This window comes from Leptidea sinapis, chromosome 22 (assembly GCF_905404315.1).
Source record: "Leptidea sinapis chromosome 22, ilLepSina1.1, whole genome shotgun sequence".
Classification (NCBI taxonomy): domain Eukaryota; kingdom Metazoa; phylum Arthropoda; class Insecta; order Lepidoptera; family Pieridae; genus Leptidea; species Leptidea sinapis.
This window is the reverse complement of record NC_066286.1, coordinates 13,019,175-13,042,497: the sequence shown is the minus strand read 5'-3', so window position 1 is coordinate 13,042,497 and position 23,323 is coordinate 13,019,175. Positions and strand designations below refer to the sequence as shown.

Genomic DNA, 23,323 nt, shown 5'->3' with positions numbered 1-23,323 from the left:
ATGCTTTCAAGTGTTTAGTCGGTTCTCAAACTTCGTAAAATAATTCGAATAATAAGTATTTAAAAAAGTATTAAAAGTAATGTGCACAATGACGTCATAATTCAAGGCAAAAATCAAAAATTGATATTTGAATATTGAATGTAGCTCTGGATTATACACTTCCCATCAATTACTGCAATATTTTAAAAGTTTAAAAATCATCATCAAAAATTTTGATTTAAGCATAACTCTAAATCTAAAGTTAAAGTAATAATTTAATTAATAAACATATAGAACTAATATGCCAACTGAGCAATCTCTGTTTATTTTGTAATAAAACGATAAATTTTATAGATTGTATTTAATTATTAATAATTTCGCTCATTATATGAACATAAAATGTCTACTCATTTAAAATGTATGTTAGGTTGATTGATACATCTACTGTCCTCATAACTCTTTTGAGGTTTTTATTTATTTACTTTTTAACTTTTGTTTTGTTCCCGTGTCAATTTTAATCTTTTGTGAAATTCTGAAGCAACAATGTTGAATTAAAATCTTGGTAATGAGCTGCAATTTCCTATAATAAATTTAATTTGTAAAATGCATAATTCTGAACAGGAGGGATTTTTTCGTTTAGTTCTCTAATTTGAAATAAAATGAGTACACATACCCCTCCCCTCCTTGAAGCCAGGGTTGTTAATAGTGGTCGCATGCGCCTGCTGGTCCGTCGCGGTGGGGTCGCCCCCCTCCCGCCGCGAGAACAGCGTGTCGTACACCGACGTGATGAACAGGACCGAGTTGATCACGATGCAAACTATCTGTCAGGCCAGTACCGAGTTATAAACAAACATTTATCTATGTGGGACAATACTACTCTTTGTAATAAAATAAGAACTAATATAGTTTTTAAACAAATAGGATTATTGAAAACAACCTCGCATAATAACATAAAATAAAATGTATTTAAAATAAAAGTTAACGAACTATCAGCTATTTTTTGAAATTCTTCAAAATTATAATATTATATTTATTGAATTAAATGCACACAGTACAATAATATATATAATTTTCTTTAATTAACTTTATGACGTCGATCATATTATGTAATTCATAATAATATATTTCGTTCCACTTCGTTCAGCCTGATACAGTTGATATGACAAGTGAAGAGCGTAACGTAACGCCCTTTTTTCCAAGTAACGTGTTGCAGGTCAACATTGGTTTCAAAGTTCACCCCGACATCTCTTGTTACATTGTTCATAATTGTAATGTAAATGTGTAGGGACACATAATTATTAAATGAATCAAGTAGCTTTTTTATGAAAATAAGGGACGAGACGAGCAGGACGTTCAGCAAATGGTAATTGATACGCCCTGCACATTACAAAGCAGTGCCGCTCATGATTGTTGAAAAACCCAAAATTTTGAGCGGCACTACAATTGCGCTAGTCACCTTGAGACATAATGTTAAGTCTCATTTGCCTAGTAATTACACTAGTTACGGCGCTATTCAGACCGAAACACAGTAATGCTTACACATTACTGCTTCAAGGCAGAAATAAGCACCGTTCTGGTACCCATAATGTAGCCTGCATCCTATGCAAAGGAGCCTCCGACTGGAGTTTTTCATTTAACTTATTACTAACAGATATTAATTGTTAATACAACATGAACACAGCTCACCTGGACATAGAAAGCCTCTCCTCGCGTCAGATAGAATCCTCTTTCATCACCCTGGGCAGCGAACAGACCTGCCGCCGCTATGGACAGCAGTGCTGGAACCATCATCGTTCAAGTGAGATCACAAATTGATTGTGATTCACAAAAATAACGATACATTCAATTTAGATGTTATACTTGGAACAAGTATCCAATCCCTACTGAGTGTTAACAGTAAGTTTATTGTCTCATTTGATATTTTTGTAGGAATTATTGTGATTGTTTTTATTTTATGTTCAGTGATGGTAACTGATAACAAAACGTAGAAGTTCACTTACTCGCCAGGAGGGCCAGCGCTAGTTTCATCATGACGAGGCTGGTGTACGTCAGGAGCACCTTCTCCTTGGACGAGATCATGGCCAGCTGCAACACCGACAGCACACAGAACACTCCCAGCACCGACACCCCCACGGCCGCCACCACGCCGGCCAGGTACACCGCGCCTGGGGACAACCAACGTGATATTAATATCAATATGACGTTACGATTCGTATTCTCCATTTATCCAAGAGTCAGTTTTATTGCCAAATTAAAAAAATATTCGATAGTTTCTGATTTATATATTATATACATACTTTTAAAAAACGAATTTTCTATTATAAATATATATATATATATATATAAGAGATTTCCACGTGTAGGTATAGTCACTCCTCACGATATCTCTGGAACCATTAGAGCTAAAGACTTGAAATTTGGTAGGAATATTCTTTTCACCGAGTAGAGGTCACCTAAGAACGGATTTTCCAAAATTCCATCCGCAACAGTTTTTTTTATTATAAACAGAACAACGTCTGTCCGGTCAGCTAGTTTATTAATAAACACCATAAATAAGTATTTAACGTTAACTATAATTCAGAACATTTATATTATTTATTTCTTTTTAATTTTAGTTGAGATTGTATAAATATATTTTTATGTTGTTAAAGTAACCCTCACTTCTAGGATTAATACACAAATAAAATTTGAAAACAAAATTTTATGAACGATGCGGGACTGGTACCCACGACCTCCAGCGTTCCGTACCGGTGCTCTAACCAACTGAGCTAACCGTAAGAGCGATGTATCGTTATAAAATCTTGTAAGCAGATGAAGCCACAACCTGAGAGTTGAACGAAGCTTACAAGATTTTATGACGATACGTCACTCAAACGGCTCAGTTAGAGCACCGGCACGGAACGCTAGAGGTCGTGGGTTCGAGTCCCGCATCGTTCATAAAATTTTGTTTTCAATTTTTATTTGTGTATTGTATAAATACTATTTCTATGTACTTAGCATTGTATTATTGTATACTTCAAAGTTATACATATAGAAAGATGTGGATTGTATGAAATTGTAAATAAAGCAATCCCAATGCAACAGCATACAATTGATTTCACATAAATTAGTATTTCACACGTTGACATAAAATACTATTCAAAATTATATTATGACGTCCGTGACCACGCCGATCACATAGTCAGCGACATTTGACCCAATTATTATTATTTTTTTTCAAAAAAATTTCAACGGCTAAGAATAATTTCAAGAGCAAGTCACACCTCTCGTCTTGTTCACAGACCACAATGAAGATAATACAAGATCAGCATTTTCAAGACACGACACGAGCGAAAAGTTCATGAGGGCGGGTTGGTGACACGAAATACAAACAAGATCACCTGGTTACATAGGTTGATATGAGCCACCATGGCATCCGTACACCAATAATGCGGTGAGTAACAACCTCACATAGCTGATTCCAACAATGTCCTCTCGTATTACTAAGAGCATGCATTATGCAGCGCGTACTAGACGCACGCACGTGTGTCGCACGCGCTCGGAATTGAAAAGAGCGGTCTCTCATACAACATACAACACTATATACTTCTATAACACACACTCCGATGACGGACAGTAGACCATTAGTAATACGGATTGTAATCTCTTAGGTACGACACTTTAATAATATTATGTTTAATACTTAGATATGTGTACTAGCAGACAAATTTAAAAATTATACGTTTTTTCAATGCAGGGCTATAAAATAATAGAACATGTAAATAATATCTGGGTAGTGATATGTCGTTCAACTAGACTTACAGACATACTTACAACTAATTCTTTGGTGGGTGGTAATATAATGTTGTGAGAGAAATGTAAGAATATTAAAAGTAAACGTTAACAATAAACGATATGGGTGACCCTGCACTCCCCATCTTATATATAAAATTCTCGTGTCCCGGTGTTTGTTACCAAACTCCGCCGAAACGGCTAAACCAATTTGTTTGAAAATTTGTGTGTACATCGGGTAGGTCTGGGAATCCGCCAACATATATTTTTCATATCTCATATTTTCATATCATAATGATAAGGGCCACCCCTAAATATTTTTTATTTATTGTTTTTGATATTTTTTTTTCATTTTTATTTTATTATGATTCAACTTTAAAAAATACATAAAACTTCAAATTTTCCCGTCTAAAAACAGGTGTTGATACACCTGTTTTTGAATCGTGATTTTAATATTATTCTATTCCATCCACAGATAAGCAATACAGTTGCAAGATGGCAATCGAATATAATAATTTTTGCAAAAAAAAAAAAATATTTATTGTTTTTTTTATTACTTCATATGACAATACACGTTTGCTGGGTCACCTAGTAACGATATTATAAGTTTGTATTCTGGAGTCTCTGTATATCTGTGACACTTGTCAAACTTTACAATGAAACTGTAGTAAGTAACAAAAATACAAGAGTATTTCTGTTACCTCATTCGTATCTCCCATAGACAGATTTAATTTTTTTTTCGTTTCAAAGTTCTATCTATGAATAAGTGTGGGAACTCCTTACAATTTATAGAGTAGCCACTGTATTCGTTTTGTCAGTAAAAAAAATATATTTGAATACAGAGAGAGTATCATTTGGAGACGTGGAAATAACTGATGATGAAGACCACACATAATGACCAAAGCATCTTGTTAAAGGTAATTATTTCAAGTGTGGTGATAAGATAATAATTGCGACTATAGTTTAAGAACTCTAAAGAGTAATTTAAATAATACCATTGAAGTGATCACGTGGACGTTCAATTCAGAGTGTGGGCTCATTATAATGGCATGAGACGTTGATGACTCTTTCTATGTAAAATATCTGTTGGGATGCATGTTTCAATTCAGTATTTTTTTAATATATTGCAATGATTATAAAACGTGCCTTTTTGTATATTTTTTATCGTCACCTGACTGACAATGACAACACTCTAGCATGTTTTTCAGTTGAAGACCATGTCGTACAAGACTGACGAGAGTGAATGGAGTGACGAGATTAATAAATCGCAAATTTAATCTACTCGGTAAATAAATTCGCAAAAGAACAACAAAGGCCACAGGTGATGCGAGTAGTTTTGTTATTTAATTATGCGTGATGGCTATTCTCAATTGCAAGAAACACGACAAAAAGCCATGATCACGACACAATCATCGCGTGACATTGAGATGCATCTGTCACATAATCGGTGCGCGTTGCAATTCTGTAGTGCCTATTGTTTGTGTGGCTACAATCCTGTCTGTCATTTTACGATTGTTTCACAGCTCCTAGCGATATTGTCACGCGGCGCTAGAGCACGGCAAAAAGATAGACGCTTAAAACATTTGGCTCGTCAGAAAACTATCACCAGGAAATAATGCCACTCATTTTGAAGACTGGTTAAAGGGGATACTGCCAAAGCTAAACACCAATTCGGTATTCGTTTTAGATAATGCCCTTACCACTCCCGAATGTTAGAATCGATCCCCACAACTGAATGGCGGAAAGCGTAATTTCTTGAATATATTGAATAATATTTAATTAGCTCATATATCAAAAATATGATAAAAACTCAGTTTTTAGAAATCGTAAAAAAAAAGAAAAATATAACTATCAAACTTTTGCTGTGGATAAGTTGGCTGCGGAAAATGGCATCACCATCCTACGACTACCTCCTTATCATTGTGAACTCAATCTCATCGAATTGGTTTGGCACAGGTACAAAAGGGGTACGACGCCAAAAACAATAAAACCTTCAAAAGTAAATGATGGAATAAAATTATTTTACGAGGGTTTGAAAGAGGTAACGCCGCAGAGGTGGAGACATTTCAGACTATACTTATAAGTTTTCTTTGCAATGTGCTCGGCGGTCATTATAATAATCGCTTATCCGGCCAGAAAAACATTATTTCACATATATTTTTCGCGTTGTATTTGAGCCTATATTATAACATTCGCCATCTTTGTTTTTATTTCTTGTCATGTGAAACTTCAGCTGGCTCATAATTACGGGCTAATTAATTATTGTTATAGCCGGTAATAATTGTTGTTGTTAATAAGGTTCTCGTTGGTTATTTAGTGTACGGAATTTCGAGCTGAACAACAAATTTAACATTTTTATTTAGAAAATATCTATCGTACTTACCTTTTAGATAATTTTAAAAGTGCTCTCTGATCAGATTTATACAGTAAATTTCAACAACGAAATAATAATAAAGCCCTTTTATTTCCTTAACTTACAACAATTTCCAGCTTGTTCTTGACTTTGCTTTCTGAGTCCAGTTTTCTCCAGGAAATTTTATGATCTCATCAACCCATTCTATGTTGTTTACTATCCCGCGCCCGGTGTCACACTGTGTGGCGCTAGGATGCAAGGTCACAGTAATGAACACATTGTATTATAATCGGTTCGAACACGTGCAATCAAATCAAATATTCACGTAGAGATTCCGTTACATAAACAGATAGAGATAAAGCTATTACGAAGCTTATAAAACTATACATATAAATCGCGCGGGCCTATTTGGCTATTACCATTCATCTACACTCTACAGGCTCTGCCGAGTGACCTCATTTCTACCCTCCGAAATAAACAAGTATTTCGTGACTGCCGGCGATAAAGCAGGACATAAAAGTTACTGTCGTCGGGCAGCAGGTAACTTAATAGGTTAGTGGGATCCATTAGGATTGTCTGGTTTATTTGTGAGTTACGACCGAACATTAGCAGTACACATGTTGGTAGCGGTAGTGGCAGGTCACTTGGAGATTGAAAGGTCATTTAGTAAGATATCACGTGTATTTAATATAAAACCAGAATTTTAGTTTTGTATTTGTAGTATTTGTTTCTGTTAAGTACTAGTCTATAACGGCGAATTACGAGGTTCATATTAATTTTAGAGTCTTCATATTATCATAAGTATAATTAAAACTTTTTTAATTATAAAATAATATGAATGGTCGAGCTGCTGAGACTCTGGTACAGAAACCAAACGAACTCTGTGAAATGTACGCTGGGGTCCTGACTTTTTCGCGATAATCCGGACTCGTGTTACCTCTTTCTGGCGGAGACTGTGACGTTCCGACAACAAAATACTTGTGGCTGTCTTTGACGAGATCAGGAATCCAGTGTTTAAGCGCTGGATCTCTGATCACATGGACAAGAACAAAAAATGACTGCACAAATATATATTATTTTAGTTACTTTAATTTTACTTTTAACTTGGCACCCCTTTACAGTGTCTAAAAATTTTGTAACTAAGGGTCTAATTATGCCTGAAATAAATGACTTTTATTTATTTATTGCAACAATTAACTTCTTATATTATTTCGAGTTTTGCTGCGACTCAATGCAAGGTGTAATGGTAGGACCTCTGTTTGTTAGGTGTTCCCATATAAATATTAAATGATTACAAGCACCGGACGCACCTCGCCTACCTTCTTGATAATAAACATAATGAATACCAAGACAAGTGTCGCAATAACATTCCTGGAGCTCGTACCCACACTCACTGACACCGTCCGCGTCGTCAGCGATGTGTGACTCACCTCATGTTTCACAATCGGTCAATTTCAATAATATTTACGTCTCGTTCCGACTCCTATCATAATTATTGGTAGAATCACAATACGTGATAGATTGTTAGATCGAATCACGCCTGTGACCCAAGCGGTAGGCCTGACGTCGACCACCGAATTGTCCCTTTAACCCTTTAATGCCAACTCTCTTATACTTAGTATATCTACACATCTCCGTCAAGTGCAACCATTTCAGTATCATTGGTCAGATTGTTCCATTGACTTAATAAACCAGTAGCCTCCCAAGTCCTAACACGTTTATATTCACAATGCAAAAAATCAGTCAAAAACTGTACGGGCGCGGGTTGTGTTTGCTCATTCGTCGGGTAAAGATCAATGAATACCGTACTTAGTCAGGTAATGATAAAAAACAAATCGTAAGGAATCACAACTGGCCACTGTGGATTTTGATTAATTGGGAAGGTCAATCTTGCAGACAATTTACTTTCATCCATATTTCAGAAGTAATTCCACACATTATCCTCAATATTACTGTTTTAATAAAATATGTCGCTACAAAAATGTAGTAAAAAAACTACCTATCAACATTTACCTAACATCTTATATCTCCGGTAAAGAGTGGATTCGCGTCTATGCTTAAAATAATTGTAGTAATCCTGAGTTTATATTTATATAGGTTGATGAGGTATAGTTGAAACACAGGTGTGCCGTGGGGGATTATTTAGTATTCAAGAGACATACCGGATATGAAGTAGGGCAGTCGTGTTGTGTCAGGTGCTTATTAATTGTTGACAATTATGACTGACGTGGCTCTCTGATGGTAATGGCAACAGATGATGAGCGAACTGAATAAGTGACCCACGAATATGTAGCTCTAACATTGTAACATCTGGGTGTCTGGGTGATGGACTCTTATGATACCAATGTTATGAATATTATATAGTGAGGTTTATCAATTGTATCTACCAAAATATCCATGCAAGTTGACTAAATAATGCGCGGGACGGCGTAGGCGCTATATATATAAAAAAAGAGTTTAACGGATACTTAAGAATTCGTCGGGTCGCCTGTATCTTCCCATCTCACTATTCTGCCATTACTATATATTATGTGTATTTAAAAGAGACACATTCATTACTATATATTTTAAAACAAAGTCCTCCACCGCGTATGTCTGTCTGTCTGTTCGCGATAAATTCAAAAACTACTGCACCGATTTTCTTGGTGTTTTCAACAATGGATAGCGTGGTTGTTGAAGAAGGTTGTAGTATAGTACTTATAATGTGTTAAGTTTTTGTTTACATATTTGTATAAATTAACGATATTTGTTGGATGTCCGAAAAAAATCAAGCCGTCTGGGAGCTTTCAACGAGTTCTTTGAGGTATGACAAAATATATTAGGATTAGGTATCTTAAATAGGTCTACTGACGAGTCTAAAGTCCGCGATGGTATATAAGTCTATCTCTTTAGGATTACATACTATATCATTGTTTCATTTTTAACTAATTAAATAATGATAACACATTTCCGATGGCTTTAGACTGCATATTTCCCGAATTCTTATAATATATATTTTTTTCTATTGATAGAACACCGTCTGTCGGGTCGGCTAGTTCATAATAAATTCATGTAAACACTGTTATCATTATAACTTAAACACAGCAATATTGTTATTTTCATTTTAGCTTCAAATAAATTAAAACAATGTGTAACATCAAAAAGAGACTATAAATATAATACAAATAAATTTAATTGATACACGATATCGTCGGTTATAGGTATGTTGCGTGGGAATGGTGGCTCGTCATTATAAGCCCAAACTTCTATGTGACATTGATTTAAAGTCATTGACACAGAAAAGTGACACCACAAGGACGATGTCTCAGCACAGTATCGATGTTCATTGTTTGAACAATAAGCGCGATTCATGACTTAGCGTGCAACGATCCGTGAACTAATAATTAATTAAAGTTGGAAAACCATTCTGTATAAGTATTTATAATATTGAACGACCAATTATTGTATATAACGGATAGTTACCCCGCCACAATTCACCGCAGATTATTCCATCACAATTGACGAAAAAACTGTCTATATTAGCTGTTGCCACTGATTCACCCATTAAGCGGTACAATTATGAAGAATGCAGAAACAGCTAGAATCACCAGGTCGATATGCCATACAAGGCCGAGTCATCATGTAATAAACTGTGGCGCAGAATAACAAGAACGCTGTAGAATGAAGGTGTGAAAGGAAGACTGTGTATAAAAGAGAAGGGAGACCGGTGGCTGACTTTCTTTGTATATGGACGACGCTTATCGAGAAGAAACTATATGAAATTTAATCCACCGCCACCATTTGGCATACCTAGAGGAGCACCAGCTGACAATCGACTGCCAGTATGGTTTCCGTCAGGGTCGCTCAGCTGGTGATCTTCTTGCACATCTCACCCTTAAATGGGCGCAAGCGGTTGAGTCGAAGGGAGAGTCGTTGACGGTGAGTTTGGACACAGCGAAGACTTCGAGCGGGTGTGGCACAAAGCACTTATAGCGAAACAGCCATCCCAAGAGTTGTGTTGTTGGGCTTCCCGAGAGGTTGAACGAATGGGTCACTAGTTTTTTGGCTGATCTGATCATCAAGTTGTTATGAACGGTGCATTATCCGACCAGGAGCGTGCATATCATATAGTCAATTAGGCAGTGCCTACCTCGTTATCAACCTAAATAAATATAGTATTTAAGTTAATTACTTTGTTTCCGTTATTTTATAACCAAACATTAAACAACCTTATAAGATTTTTCCTTACGCTAGATACTCAATACTTACGTTAAGCAATCTCTATGTTGCATATTACAAAGCTTAACTACGACTAGTTAGATATACAGTGCCTACCTTGCTAGAAAACTAATGCACGCCGCTGGCTCCGACTTAAAACCCATAAGGCAGCGTGCTATGCCCTACACAGTTTCTTCTACATATCAATGATATGATGCAAATTAGTAGTATTCATTGCAATACAGATCACAGCACAGGGTATGATTCCTACATCGACCGTGGCAACATGTCCCGGGATATTGTCGACGAGAACCGGAACAAACTTGTGTCTGAAATTGAGACTATGCTTTGCAAAGACAACATTTAGTCTAATTCAACCCTAAGAAGACACAAGTTTGAGCGTTCACAGCTAAAAAGTCCCTTTGTCGTGTCCCCTCGATTAGAGATCACTCAATCAACTGCTACAACCTGTATCGGCCTACTCGGTGTCGATATATCGAGTGACGTAGTAGGCCTAACTGGATTCCAAAAAGCATGGTGTTCTCGGTAAGGCGATACAGTACTTCAGTCATCGCCTGCAACTGTATTATGAGCAAATTCGCTCGCATGGAGTACTGTCCTCACCTGTGGGCGGGTGCTTCCCAGTACCAGCTTCTTCCATTTGACCGCATACAACGAAGCGCGGCTCGAATCGAATATCTAGTCATCTCTCATCAGCTTATTGAGATGTGGGTTCTCTCTGCATCTTCTACCGGATTACAGGGAGTGCTTAGAAGAGTTGCCTCGTACAGCCACTTAGTGGAATGAATTACCGGCTACTGATTTTCCCATTTTCTCGTGAACCCTGGTTTTGCGAATGTCCATGGCCTGGCTGTTTTACCACATTGCATCCCATGAGCCCCTTGTCCGTTTACCCCCCTCTTATGTAAAAATATAAATTGATATAGGTACATTGAGGATAAACTACAACTACCTTTGATAAAAAACGCTGGAACCTTCAGGTTAAGTTTGTTTAATTAATTTAATATATTAATATCATGATCTTAAATCATTACCACGTGCCAAACTATTAGTTACGACTACAGGGAGTACGTTATAAAACCTCAACTTCGCAGCCATTTCTATTTGTTATCTGTTATCACGTAAATTGCTAACGTTACGTTTTTATCTCGAATCACTTTCAGCGGACTCTCCGGCCCGGCACCGCATCACGACTCCCACCGATCGTGACCGCTCGCTGCAACACAAACTCCGCTCACAGAACTCAATTACGACGCGGAGACGGCCGCGGTCGCGGCAGCGGGCAGACGACTCTAGAACATTCCGCGTCATTCGAGACATGAGCCAATGACTGAGAAAACTAACCGCCTGCGTGATGGACGAGCCCTAATGGTTTTTGTTGAGGGCGATACATAAAGATGGAATAGTACTGCTGCATACAGGGCACCTGAGTGTAAGTGATCATCAGCGTCCATCCTCTCTAGCAGTACTTGTACTGGCTTGAGGAATTATAGAAGTGTTTTCAGCCATTTTAGTAGGCGAACGCGGATAGCGTATTGCAATACATCCCGGATAACATTACAACATCCCCGTTATTCTCCGACACGATGCGATACCTCGCGTGCCTCCTAACCACACCCTCCGAGCCAGTAGCAAAGTACAAATGCTTTAATAGTTATTGGTAGAAAAAGGTATGGTGGCAGTACTGGTCCCAAAGAGCGCTGCACGTACAGTCAGTTGAACTGCTACCAACATTATTTAAAGGGCGGGTCCGAAGATGTACCATCAAATGACATCGATGATCGTTATCTCTTCGTATTGTCAAGGTGCTAACAAAATTACATATCACTTTGTACTCACGGTTTCACAATATTAAAGTACCATCCCTCGTGATGTGCCAAATGTTTGAACACGAAAGTGTCACTCGTACATCAAGGTGCTAATGGGAATGGTTGCACGTCAGAGCTGTTAACTTGAAGCCCCGCCCTGTGTTACGCACTCACGTAATTACAACGAGAATTAAAAGCTAATTAAGGTCGAGTAATCTATTATTAATTATTATAACTATTTTTATTTTTGGAATCTCTTTAAATTAATTTTGTATTTATCATACTTATAGCAACAACGAATACGTATCAATCTTTGTTTTGATTTAATTCGTTCTAGCTACTAAATTAATTACAAATTCTCAAAACGAAAACTTTTAATCCGTCAAACAGCTATGAAAAACAGCTTGTAAACATTTAGAGATTTTACAGTTAAAAGTAATAAAAATTCCAGAAAATGAACAACAACAGAATATGATAACATAATTTAAAAGATTGAAAAAGACAACCAAGTAATTTATACGGTGGAAAGACGAAATAAAGGCTATGTCTGGGAGAACATCGACCAATAAAGCATTGAATAGAACATTGTGGAAAGATATGAGGATGTCTTGGCCAAGGTTGGGCAAATAGACCAAGCTGACGATGTCTCCTGCTTACCACAATTATTGGCATAGTTCCGTAAAGAATTTTCAGACAGAACCTATTGTAAAATATTATATTAGGCTTACATTACTACTTATTATCAGACAGGCTTCTATTGGTTCGTTTTCGTTTTATTTTGTACCGCGCTCCTCGGAGTCTATCATATAAAACTAATTTGTTGAAATCGTTTTCTCGGATCATACATTACCAAGGATAAGAATCAAAGGCACCAATGTCGATATTACAAGGAAACAAAATCCCGGGAAGTTCGTCACTTATTGATCAATTGGCGCTGCCTCAACTATGTCCTTTACGGTGCATGCAAAAAGGAATCGCCATTGTTATTTAACTTCCTTCCTGACTACTGAATCCGCTAGGCTGGTAAAAAAGTTAATTTAACTGAACTCTATTTACTGGGGATCTTCGACCGCATTCTTTAAAATAATACCGTATAGGTCATATTAATTTAACAAATTAAGCGGGCTTTAACAAAAAATATTGCACTTATCTCTAATAAGCATGAACAATATTAATAATAAAGCTGAGAATTATTTGTTTGTACGTCCTACAAAAACATTAATTGTATTTGTTGCCTTTTAGTTGTAAGCCACAAGAGGTGTGAAAAGTTTATGAAAACTATATTTTATACGCGTTCAATACAAATATAAACTCTTTCTGTTGTTGAAAAAATGACAACGAAAGAACACTCATTACGCTAGCAATGTCAATATTTAATACCAGCCTAACAATCAACAATGCGGCCATCATTGGGGAGGCAATCAGATTTATTTCCACGACAGCGCCATGTTTCGAAGCTGAAAATAGTAAAACATCCGAAGGCATATCGCATCGTGGCCCTCAAAGCTATTTCACGAACAATCAAACCTGTCTTAGTACAATAGAGCCGATAGATAACGCTTCGAATTGGCTAGCAATTTGATAATAAGACAATTACAATGAAGATATATAAGGCATTGTTTCAAGATTACGAACTAATTCGGAATTAAACATCATATAATATAAGAACAACGAGTTCTAGTACAAATTATTTTATTTTGTACCTATACCTTTAACAGAAAAGTAATAATTTGGTTAAAACATGTATTAGAATGGGCATTGTTTTAGTTTTAAATGAGTAGGTATCCTAAAGAAAACATCATAAATTACGCATTTAGTGTAACAAGAAATTCCTACTTTTAATTTTGTTAAGTGCGAATTTCCTTTGTGCGAATACACAAGACTTTTAGATTTCACAAGTTGTGTCGGTCAGCGAAAGTCATTACATCCTCTTTCCAAAAGCCAGCTTGAGCTCAAAAGAACTCATTAAAATTCCGATTATAGTAATTACTGCAAATAATGTTTGTAAGGACGGTAAATCACTTCCTTGTTTATTTTAAAAACACCCAAGAACAGTTTATGAATGCGTCGCTCTTGTGACAAACGATGTTACAAAAGCGACGGAAGTTTAAGTTTGATGTAGTACATGTAAGCACCAACATATAGAGATGGTTAGAAACAATTCTGTACACTGTAATATAAATATAATTGATTTTTATAGATTTTCTTTGCATAAGTTAAACAGACAAACAAACATAACAGTTTGGTTTACATTATTTTGTTAAACAAACATACACACATATAATGATACAACAATTAATGTAATTGGTTACCGATTGTGTATGTAAGCTCTCTCTATCCAGGAATTAAGACGATGTTTCAAAAAGTGATTCTCCTTTGCAATTTCAACTTCCAACTAAACTAGTTCAAGGACGTCTTAAATTGTCGCTCATAAACATTGGCTCGTCGACCCAGCTGACCGGCTGACCATAGCTTTCATCTGGCCAGAAGTTTATTTACACTCACAACTTTGAATACTTTGATACGAAAAATACGATCCATTACAGTTTTATTGCGTTACTAGTAATGTTTTCATTAAATAATATCTTTTAACTGGACTTTAAAGATTTTTATTTGAAATTTATAGCCGTGTAATGTGTTTATTTTGCTTTCGTATAACAGTTTAGCTTAAAGATAAACATTTCATTCTAAAATGATCACTAGCTTTGCATTAATTTTGTTTTAGCGAATGTTTTGCAATGATATTTGTCATAGCGATAAGCTAGCAGTAATCCAACAATAACAGTGTTACGCTAAGCAGGCGCAGGCAGGACACATTTGAAGGTATACGTATAGGAGCCAGGAGGTGGACATTGCAGGTGGACCAGGGCTCTAAGGAAAAGTTGGCAGGCCGAAAACACAATGTGCAGATGAGCTCATAACAATCACCAACTGGATGGAAACAGGCGAATGGAGGAATGGATGATGATGGGGCAGGCTTACCTGCACGGGATCCATCCCAATAGATTAAATTAATTAATTTTAGAAGATGGAATAAATAAAGCTTAATAATAATGAAAAGCTAGCATAACAACCAGCTAGGCACGTCGAGAGCAAATAAATGGTTATATCATTACCTACACGCGTTTCAATCCATTGGCAAAAAGTTTTTTGTGTGTGTGATTGGTATGTGCGATCCTAACATGTATCGCACCACTTGCTACTCACTTTAACATCATCCTCAAGTTGAAACTGTGACTCTGTTTCTCAATAGTGCGGTCCTCTGCCACGTAGAACTAATTAGTGGAATGAGCTCTTACGCTGTTTCCAATACGGTATGAGCTTCAAAAAATCCGTACACCAACCTAAATGGACGGCAACGCATCTGTGTTTCCTCTGATGTTACTTGTATCGATTGATTGAATTAGTCCTTCATTCATTACAAAAGCCATTTCAATTGTACATTCAATGCAAAAGATGAACTGATACTGACACTTCATACATTCTTATTGAATACCTTCTAAATAACGCGATTGTATTTTACTTACTGTTCGGCCGAAATTTGGACACATCTGTTCCGCATTTCTCCCGGTTGTAGAGCAGCTTCTTGCAAACACGCCACGGTCCGAAATAGCCCTGGTCAAAGTTTGGGTTCTCCACTGGAAACAAAACAAAATAATATTAACTTTTGTTATTATTGAGTTTTCTTTGCAATTAATATTCTTGTGACGTGTTAATTTAGTCTTTTAACCATCCTTGCTAGTTGCTAGCAACTTGCTATAATATTGACTTTTATTAGTTCTAAGTATTTACAATTATATATCTTAATAAATAAAAAGTTAAATTAAAACCGAATATATTGCAAGCCTCCGTAAAGTAAACGTGATATTTTCACATTGGTGTATCATTAAAATGTTTTCAACAGTTCACCGGACAATACGAAGAAAGTTTTAGTGTCATTTCTTCAGTACTACAAAGTAGAGTCAAAATTTTAAGTGTTTTAGATACATTTTTTCCATTGACATTGGAAGTCAGTCTGTCAAGGATGTATTTTGAGTTAACGCAGTTCAGGGTTTACTTGAAACCCCTAATCCTAATCAAAGACTAACACTCAATACCAAACATAATTATTACCAAACAAATTCTCTCCGCCGTGTTGGTGTTTCACTGTTAACTAAGTATTTTTTATGAAACAAGAGCACAAACTCGGTTTGAGACTTGACCGCTTCCTATACTATCTTGCAATACTAGAGGAATCATCATTACCATAAGTCTGCAACCCTTCAATTTCCCTACAATGTTTTTTTGTATGTGAAAGAAAATACTTTCAAATACATCTCTGTTAATAATTGTTATTAAAATATCTATAATCTATCTAATAATGAGAAATCAATTAAACTAATTCTTAATACTATATCTATTGTCCTAATAATTTTCCCAACAATACAAGGACGTAGCCTTCGCTGCCATCATTAATCTTGCACAAACGATGACTAACATCTTAATTGTGCAATTAACACGAGGACTGCTATAATCACGTTAACCACAGCAGCTGATGACACAATCGTTAACTTAAACAATAACTAACCTACATTAAAGATCTTAAAAACCGACCACGGAGAAAAGTAAGTCTATGCCAATATGCCAATGTTAACTGTAACGTGGGGAAACTTTCATAATTAACCATATCATCTTCGCACATCTATAAACTAGTATTTCACCCACATGAACGAAACTAAACACAAAAACAATTCCAGTTGAGTACTATCCTTAAGAGACCCTCTTAGGATAGTCCTCCTAGGAGCAACCTGTTTATGCAAATACAATGAGCCATTTCGTTCTTGGACCCTTCACAGGGTGCGGGCGCGTTCGCGAGTGTAGAGCTATGGAGTTGATATTATAGTGAACGCATATCCAAATAACTTTATGTAAAGACGTTCAACGCTGGGCGGACTAGAGTTGATCTAACAAACAAATAGCCGTATACGTTCTAGTGGTCCTAGTACGTGTACGTACTTCTCACCTAGCCTGACACATCTCAAGCACGGTCAGGTTAGTGGGCAGACTCCTTTATTCCAACTCTCAACACTGGGATAATCTTCTGACTGCTCAATTGAATTAGATTTTATCTTAATCCAAATACAATTGGAAATTGCCATTTCGCAGCGCATTCCATACCAAAGCAAAACGTGACCGCACTCCCGCTCTCTATTATACGATTCATTGTCTATTACGATAGATATTTCCTACCAGTACATAATATAAATCTTATACATAGATCCATTTAGCCCCGCGTGATGACGTAGGGACACAACCTTGTCATATTTACGTGTGCATGACCTCAGCACATGCTCTGTTCGTATCTCAAACGCATAATACGCGGGATAATAACTAAAAGATTTTCTCTATAGAAATAAATGACGAACATACGATATAAGTCGGGATATCTTGAAGTCGACGGAAGAAACAAGATGTTTATACAACCCAAAACTACTACTTGTCTGGGTAGATTGATGTCGTAAAATGATAGCAAATTCTGATGAAGGTGAAAGGATGATGAACTAATAATTGAATGTCATTAATATTACGATAGGTGATGCAATCTGGTTGTCATGTTTTAAAAATAGTATTATTCTCGTTCAAATGTTTACTGATTCAAATTAGGTGAATTCGTGTTTTTTGCCAACGAAAGTGAAGAGAAAGGAAAGTTAGGTAAAATGATTATTTCTATTTTCGGCAAATTATGACGTGACGTGACGCTACAAGGCCAAATTACAGTTCCGTTCATTTCAGACCGACTGCAGCTAAGATAACGGAAGCGTATTTAAAAGATATAAACGAAGCTATAGAAGTGGACCCTAAAGAAGGTTGGTCCATCTGTTTCTAATGGTTCTAGTAAGTGAGTTCGTTGCATATTTTAATTTATCAAACTTAAAACTAGAAAACTTTGTAGTATTTTCTTCGACTAGTCGTAAATAACTATAAAGATTAAGGTAAGTTTAAATCGTCTTTTCATCGCTCTATTTGGGGTAAAAATATAACTATACTTTCTGCCCACGACTTGCGAGGAACTTGGCTGTATCACCCTTCGTGTGTAACTGTTTAAAATTTCGGGATAAAACGTACACGTACACTTAGGCATCGTATTAATTGCCTCGATTGTTGATGACACGATGTCGCCGTAACACTAAATCAAATATAGGAACTGCACAGAGATGTTAAGTGACGTCCGCGGACAGATCGAACGCGAGAATTTTTAGTGTTTATCGTTAGTTTGTACTAGCAATCGTCAATTACATCAAAATTAAATATACTATAAGCGGACAGTTAACCTACTAAAGAGTTACAGACAGTTTGAATCATAGACTTACAAATTTCCGAGCTAATAGACAAACAAAGCGTGCAAGAGACAAGAATATCTCTAACGGAGAAACAGCAAGAACAGGAAAGAGAATCTATTGTTACTGTAAATGTAATGTAATTGTGATTGACAGAGCGCCCTGCTTGGTAGTCTATGATCTGAATTATTAATCCAAGATTAATACAATAATATCAAAATCAAAATAAGATTCAAATTTGGTTAAAAAGCAGAGATAGAGAGTTAAACCAGTACTACTACTACTACGAGTTTTGTGATCATAAATCAACGTCCCCAAACTGTTAAATTGCAAAAAGATTACAGAACTTTTAATGAACATTTCGATTCAATAGATCTAAAAAAAGGAATCGATGAAACTGGCCAGGTTGGTTCAGTTGTAAATAATAAAATGAGTGAAGAGCACGTCACGTTCTCCTTGCTTCACGCTAATGTGATTAACGCTCTGCGAATACTACCTACTAGCTAATTGTGTAACGAGGCTGTCGTACTGGAACAGTTCATTTACCGGCGTCACTTGTAAAAACAATTTCAAATACAGTTTAACATAGACTGCTTTATGAATGGAACGTAACGGGACGGCTGACCTACTTATGAAAACAGAACAAATTTGATCGATGGCATTCGAGCAAATGAAACCATTATAAATAACACTCTTCATAATTTATTGTTAAACCGTTATGTTGCGTAAACTACCTAAGCTTGTGTTCCGTTGATATTATGTTACAGTAGTAACAATTAAAATTTCTGAAAACTTGATAGGAACAAGAGCTGGTTTAAATTTATTGGAGAGCAGAAAAAATTGCATACATTATCACAAAATCAGATCAATAACATTTCTCTAACGTGTACACTAATGTATGCTACACGCGAAACAGCGACTCAAGCAGTCACTCTATTGCAATTAGACCTAAGTAAATGTCAAGTTGTTAATACGTACCGCACATGTGTATACTATACTAGAATGTAATAAAATTACGACGACTTATCGCACCTCTAAATTTTTTGCAACAAATTGCATCTGTTAGTACGTAGGTAGATAAAACTATTTTTATGAGTCAGTTTACAAAGTATTGTTTTAGTTTTAATTGCGTATTACTACTGCAATTGAAATTTTAACATGCAAACTTTATCGTATGCCGGTACAAATGACGAAACTCGTAGTGAGACTGTTTGAACTCTCCAGGATCTACATTTGGGAATCCTGTGACATTCTCTGTACTCGCCAGACCTGGCCGCGCGATTTGGATAATATTTTACATGATAAAAAGGTTCTTCTCAAGAAACAATTCAAAATGTCTTCACAGAGTTTTGTGAGTACAGGTCCCCAGAGTTCTACCGTAAAGGGCATAAACGTACTTTCCGTGACGTGGTAAAAATATAAAGATAACGACGATAAATTGTTGAAATGGCGCAGTTGTTTTACAAAATAAAATACATGTAACATGTTTCTCGCTTTAAAATTGTATTATGCCGGGTCGACGTATAACGATTTCGACGAAATCTATGGAACGAAAGAGAAACAGTATGTATGTGTGGTGAGACGAGTGAAAACGAAGAGAGACATTTAGTTCGCCGGTCTTCTTTATATGTGGACAAGGCCTTATATGCGTTACTTTTTGTGTATTTTACGCGATATGTTCGAACGTTAATGTAGCAACACGATTTTTGGACTCTTAAGCTTAGTATATAAATAATTGTTGAAATATTTGAGATTTGAACGGTGGAATGAGTAGGGGGAAAGTGGGTGAAAACGCGGGAGCCGCACAAGGTCGCAAGTGTGACCTGGTGACAGTTGCCGCGTGAGTCAGAGAACACTCAACTAATGAGGGACCTATATGAGGACGCTCTCTACGTGACCCGAGAGGAATTAGCGACATTGTGAGAATTGTTAACTGCTGGTAGTTCAAGCAAAACACGTCGGCAATTGACTGTATTCAAAATATGGACCAATTTTTTATCCAGCGAAAAAATAACATTTTAAAAGAAAATTATTAGCAGAGTGTACTCTCCCCCAACTTTGCAGTGTAGGTTCAACGTGCAACGTGCTAAATTGAACGTGAATTGAATAAGGTCCTCAATTTTATAGTTTTTAATTTATTGCACCTTGGTTTATTGTCATGTTTCTCTTATTATCATAATCTGTAATTATAAACAGCTTCCCAAGGGTGCTTGGTGGACACCTTAGTGGCACAGACAAACACATTCCAAAATGTATCAATCTTCCTTGATAACGGACATAAATTGTTTTTTGAAAATATAATATTTAATGTGTAGGCGACTGTACACGTCAGCTTTACGATGTTATCAATATATTGATTGTTTATTTAAAATAAATAAATAATAGGGACCTTTGGGAAACTATGATGAGAGTGAGTTTCTACGAATGAATGCCACTACCGGATGGATACATCTGGATATTGTAACTACACCATAAAGTAAATTATGTTTTAGTTTTGTCGATATTTAATTTTATAAATGGTGGTCGCGAGGCACACGCGAAGTGAACACGATGAGGGATCTGATATCTGTATATATAGTATCTGTGTGCGACGCGCACGTGTGATGAACATTGTGAAGACGTCGACGGTCGGCACCTTCCACCGGCACACAGCAATACAAGTAGTGATACGGTAAACTTTTAAATGTGAGTCGCTCCAGAATCATATCGGCCGCGGCGCTGAGCTTGTGGTAGTATCTGTTGTTATACTTTTAACAATTAGGAACAAAAGTAATTAGTGACTCAAACTGAACAAGCTGCAGTCGTAATTGTATTAATATTGTTTTAATATTATTTTAGTACTCGCTAGAAATACGGAATGGAGTTTGAGCGTCTATAGATAGTACTTAACAAATTTCTTTTATTTGTATAAAAACACTTTTATTTTTGTATTTTGTCTTCTCATGTATTACTTGAATGCTTGGTAAAGGACGTAAAACATACAAAGCAAGGAGCGTGTCATCGTTGGTAAGTGTACTAATAGCGAACAATAACTCGTAAAATGCAAGGCGATAACTGTAACGACCGCCGCTAGCCAGGTGACCGATGGCCCAGTTATGATAGAGGTGAGTGAATGAACAACTGCACACATGCACCTATATTATGTAATGCACCAAATATTACACAAAAAAGGTACATGAACGGTGTCATACAAAAATTGGTAATTTTTGTATGTATTTTAAACAAAGAAACAAAAATACAAGTTATGCGTTGCCGACCGTTAAGTGGGAGTAAGTATGTGCTCTTAACTTGAATGTGTGAGTGAAACTAGTTTAAGTAAAAAAATATTACTCTTGTGAGTGAGCCCAGATTTAATTACATTTGTTTTACAAACATCCAGCACATCAGAATATATCAAATAGCTAAAATATTAGAAGGGTTAACCTTAAATTTCAGCAATACTACTCAGGTTATTATTATCAATAAATATTTAATGAACTACTATTTGTATGTTCCTTATATTGTTTAGTAATACGAGAGTGGTTCCGGAGCCTCGTCCTCGCTGCGCACGCCTCCACATACCTCGATACTCGCACAATACAAAAACAATAAAAAAAAGCTTCAACCCTCGTACAACGAGCTACAAACAGACAATATTCATATTTTCTGTTGTTGTTCACGTACATAACCAACGTACCCAGTTGCCAGCTCTACCAAAAATATTACTTCATCGATTAAGATATGATAACAGTTTGTAAAAGCACTCGCTTTTTGCTAGGTTGTAGTGAACCAGGAACATGCAAATGCAGAAATAATTTCAAGTTTATGTCTGTGAAACATATGATTGTAATAATGTTTCCATAACGAAAATATAATAGCCGAGTTCAAAAGCAAGCTCAAGCAAATTGGGCTACGACGAACCTGTTTTGTTTACAATGCAGTAGTACTTACAAATGGCGAGAATGTGGCTTCAAAACAGGTCTGCGCTCTGTAACTACGCTGCGATATCTCGCGACATTTTGAATATCTTCACACACACACATGGTAGTGTTGACGTCCGTGCGTCCACATGTCAGAGGGTGTTAGTGTCATTGACAGCTCTAAGCAGTTGTGGTGTCTAAGATGACACCATAGGGGTTCCAAAGCAGCAAGTGCTTCAAACAATGACAATGAGTCACTTTTTTGGGACAGCACGTTTTCTATTAGTGGTCTTCCATTTTTGAAAGTTTCGTGGCATCTTGACTGACTACTCACATTGGAGATGTTGGCACGTGTTGAATGATAGAGATATGAGAATTCCAAACCCCGCTAGTTATTTAAATATTTAAGGTTTGAATTGATCCTGGCCACCAGATTCCCATGTATAACGAACTAAGATATCATCCTCACGATCAGGATGTGTTTCAAGCAACTTTCTTCCAAGTACAGTGAAGTGGGCTTTCTTCCGTCATTTTTCCGGTTCGATAATACATGGGTCTCTCCAATAAAAGCGCGTACTTCCGGGACTCCCGGTGACCCGTACGCTCGTCTGCGGTCTTACTCAAGAAAGTATATAGCAATAAAGACAAAAACTCTATTATATTTTAACCATAAATGATTGCGCCTCCACAAAGAGCACCACAACAGATACTAAACAAAGGTTGTTGCTCGTTGTCATTCACAAGTCGGGGTCATTGGCTGTCGCCTGTCAGTCACAAAACAAATCTTCAAGAAGGCGGCCACAAATATACCACAACAGTTATTTATCGTGGATTGGAAACATAATGCGAGCATTGTTGTTATGTTTTTTAGTATAGTCATATCGGAAAGCCGAAGTATTCTGTTTGAAATCTATGGAGAGTTCATTTAGGTATAAAACGTTACGGGTACAGTTCATCAAATGTGAAACAACATTATCG

The 23,323-nt window shown here is 36.5% G+C and overlaps 1 protein-coding gene and 1 long non-coding RNA gene across 5 annotated transcripts in view; one reads left to right on the top strand and one right to left on the bottom strand.

Annotated features, from left to right (window-relative positions):
• The window catches only part of LOC126970858 (uncharacterized), a 69,601-nt gene that overhangs the window by 33,137 nt on the left and 13,141 nt on the right, over positions 1-23,323 (bottom strand). For all 4 annotated transcript variants that reach the window (XR_007730707.1, XR_007730708.1, XM_050817008.1 and 1 more), the window contains 4 exons: positions 15,657-15,767; positions 1,980-2,144; positions 1,666-1,757; positions 653-800 (listed from right to left, as the gene is read on the bottom strand). Coding sequence is in view for 2 of the 4 variants with exons in the window: in XM_050817008.1 (XP_050672965.1) it covers positions 653-800; positions 1,666-1,757; positions 1,980-2,144; positions 15,657-15,767 (516 nt within the window). In the remaining 2 variants the exon portion in view is untranslated. The remainder of the gene's footprint in view (positions 1-652; positions 801-1,665; positions 1,758-1,979; positions 2,145-15,656; positions 15,768-23,323) is intronic.
• On the top strand, positions 3,295-11,562 carry LOC126970921 (uncharacterized). The gene is made up of 3 exons (XR_007730734.1): positions 3,295-3,412; positions 4,593-4,667; positions 11,485-11,562. It is a non-coding gene; the product is annotated as an uncharacterized LOC126970921 (long non-coding RNA).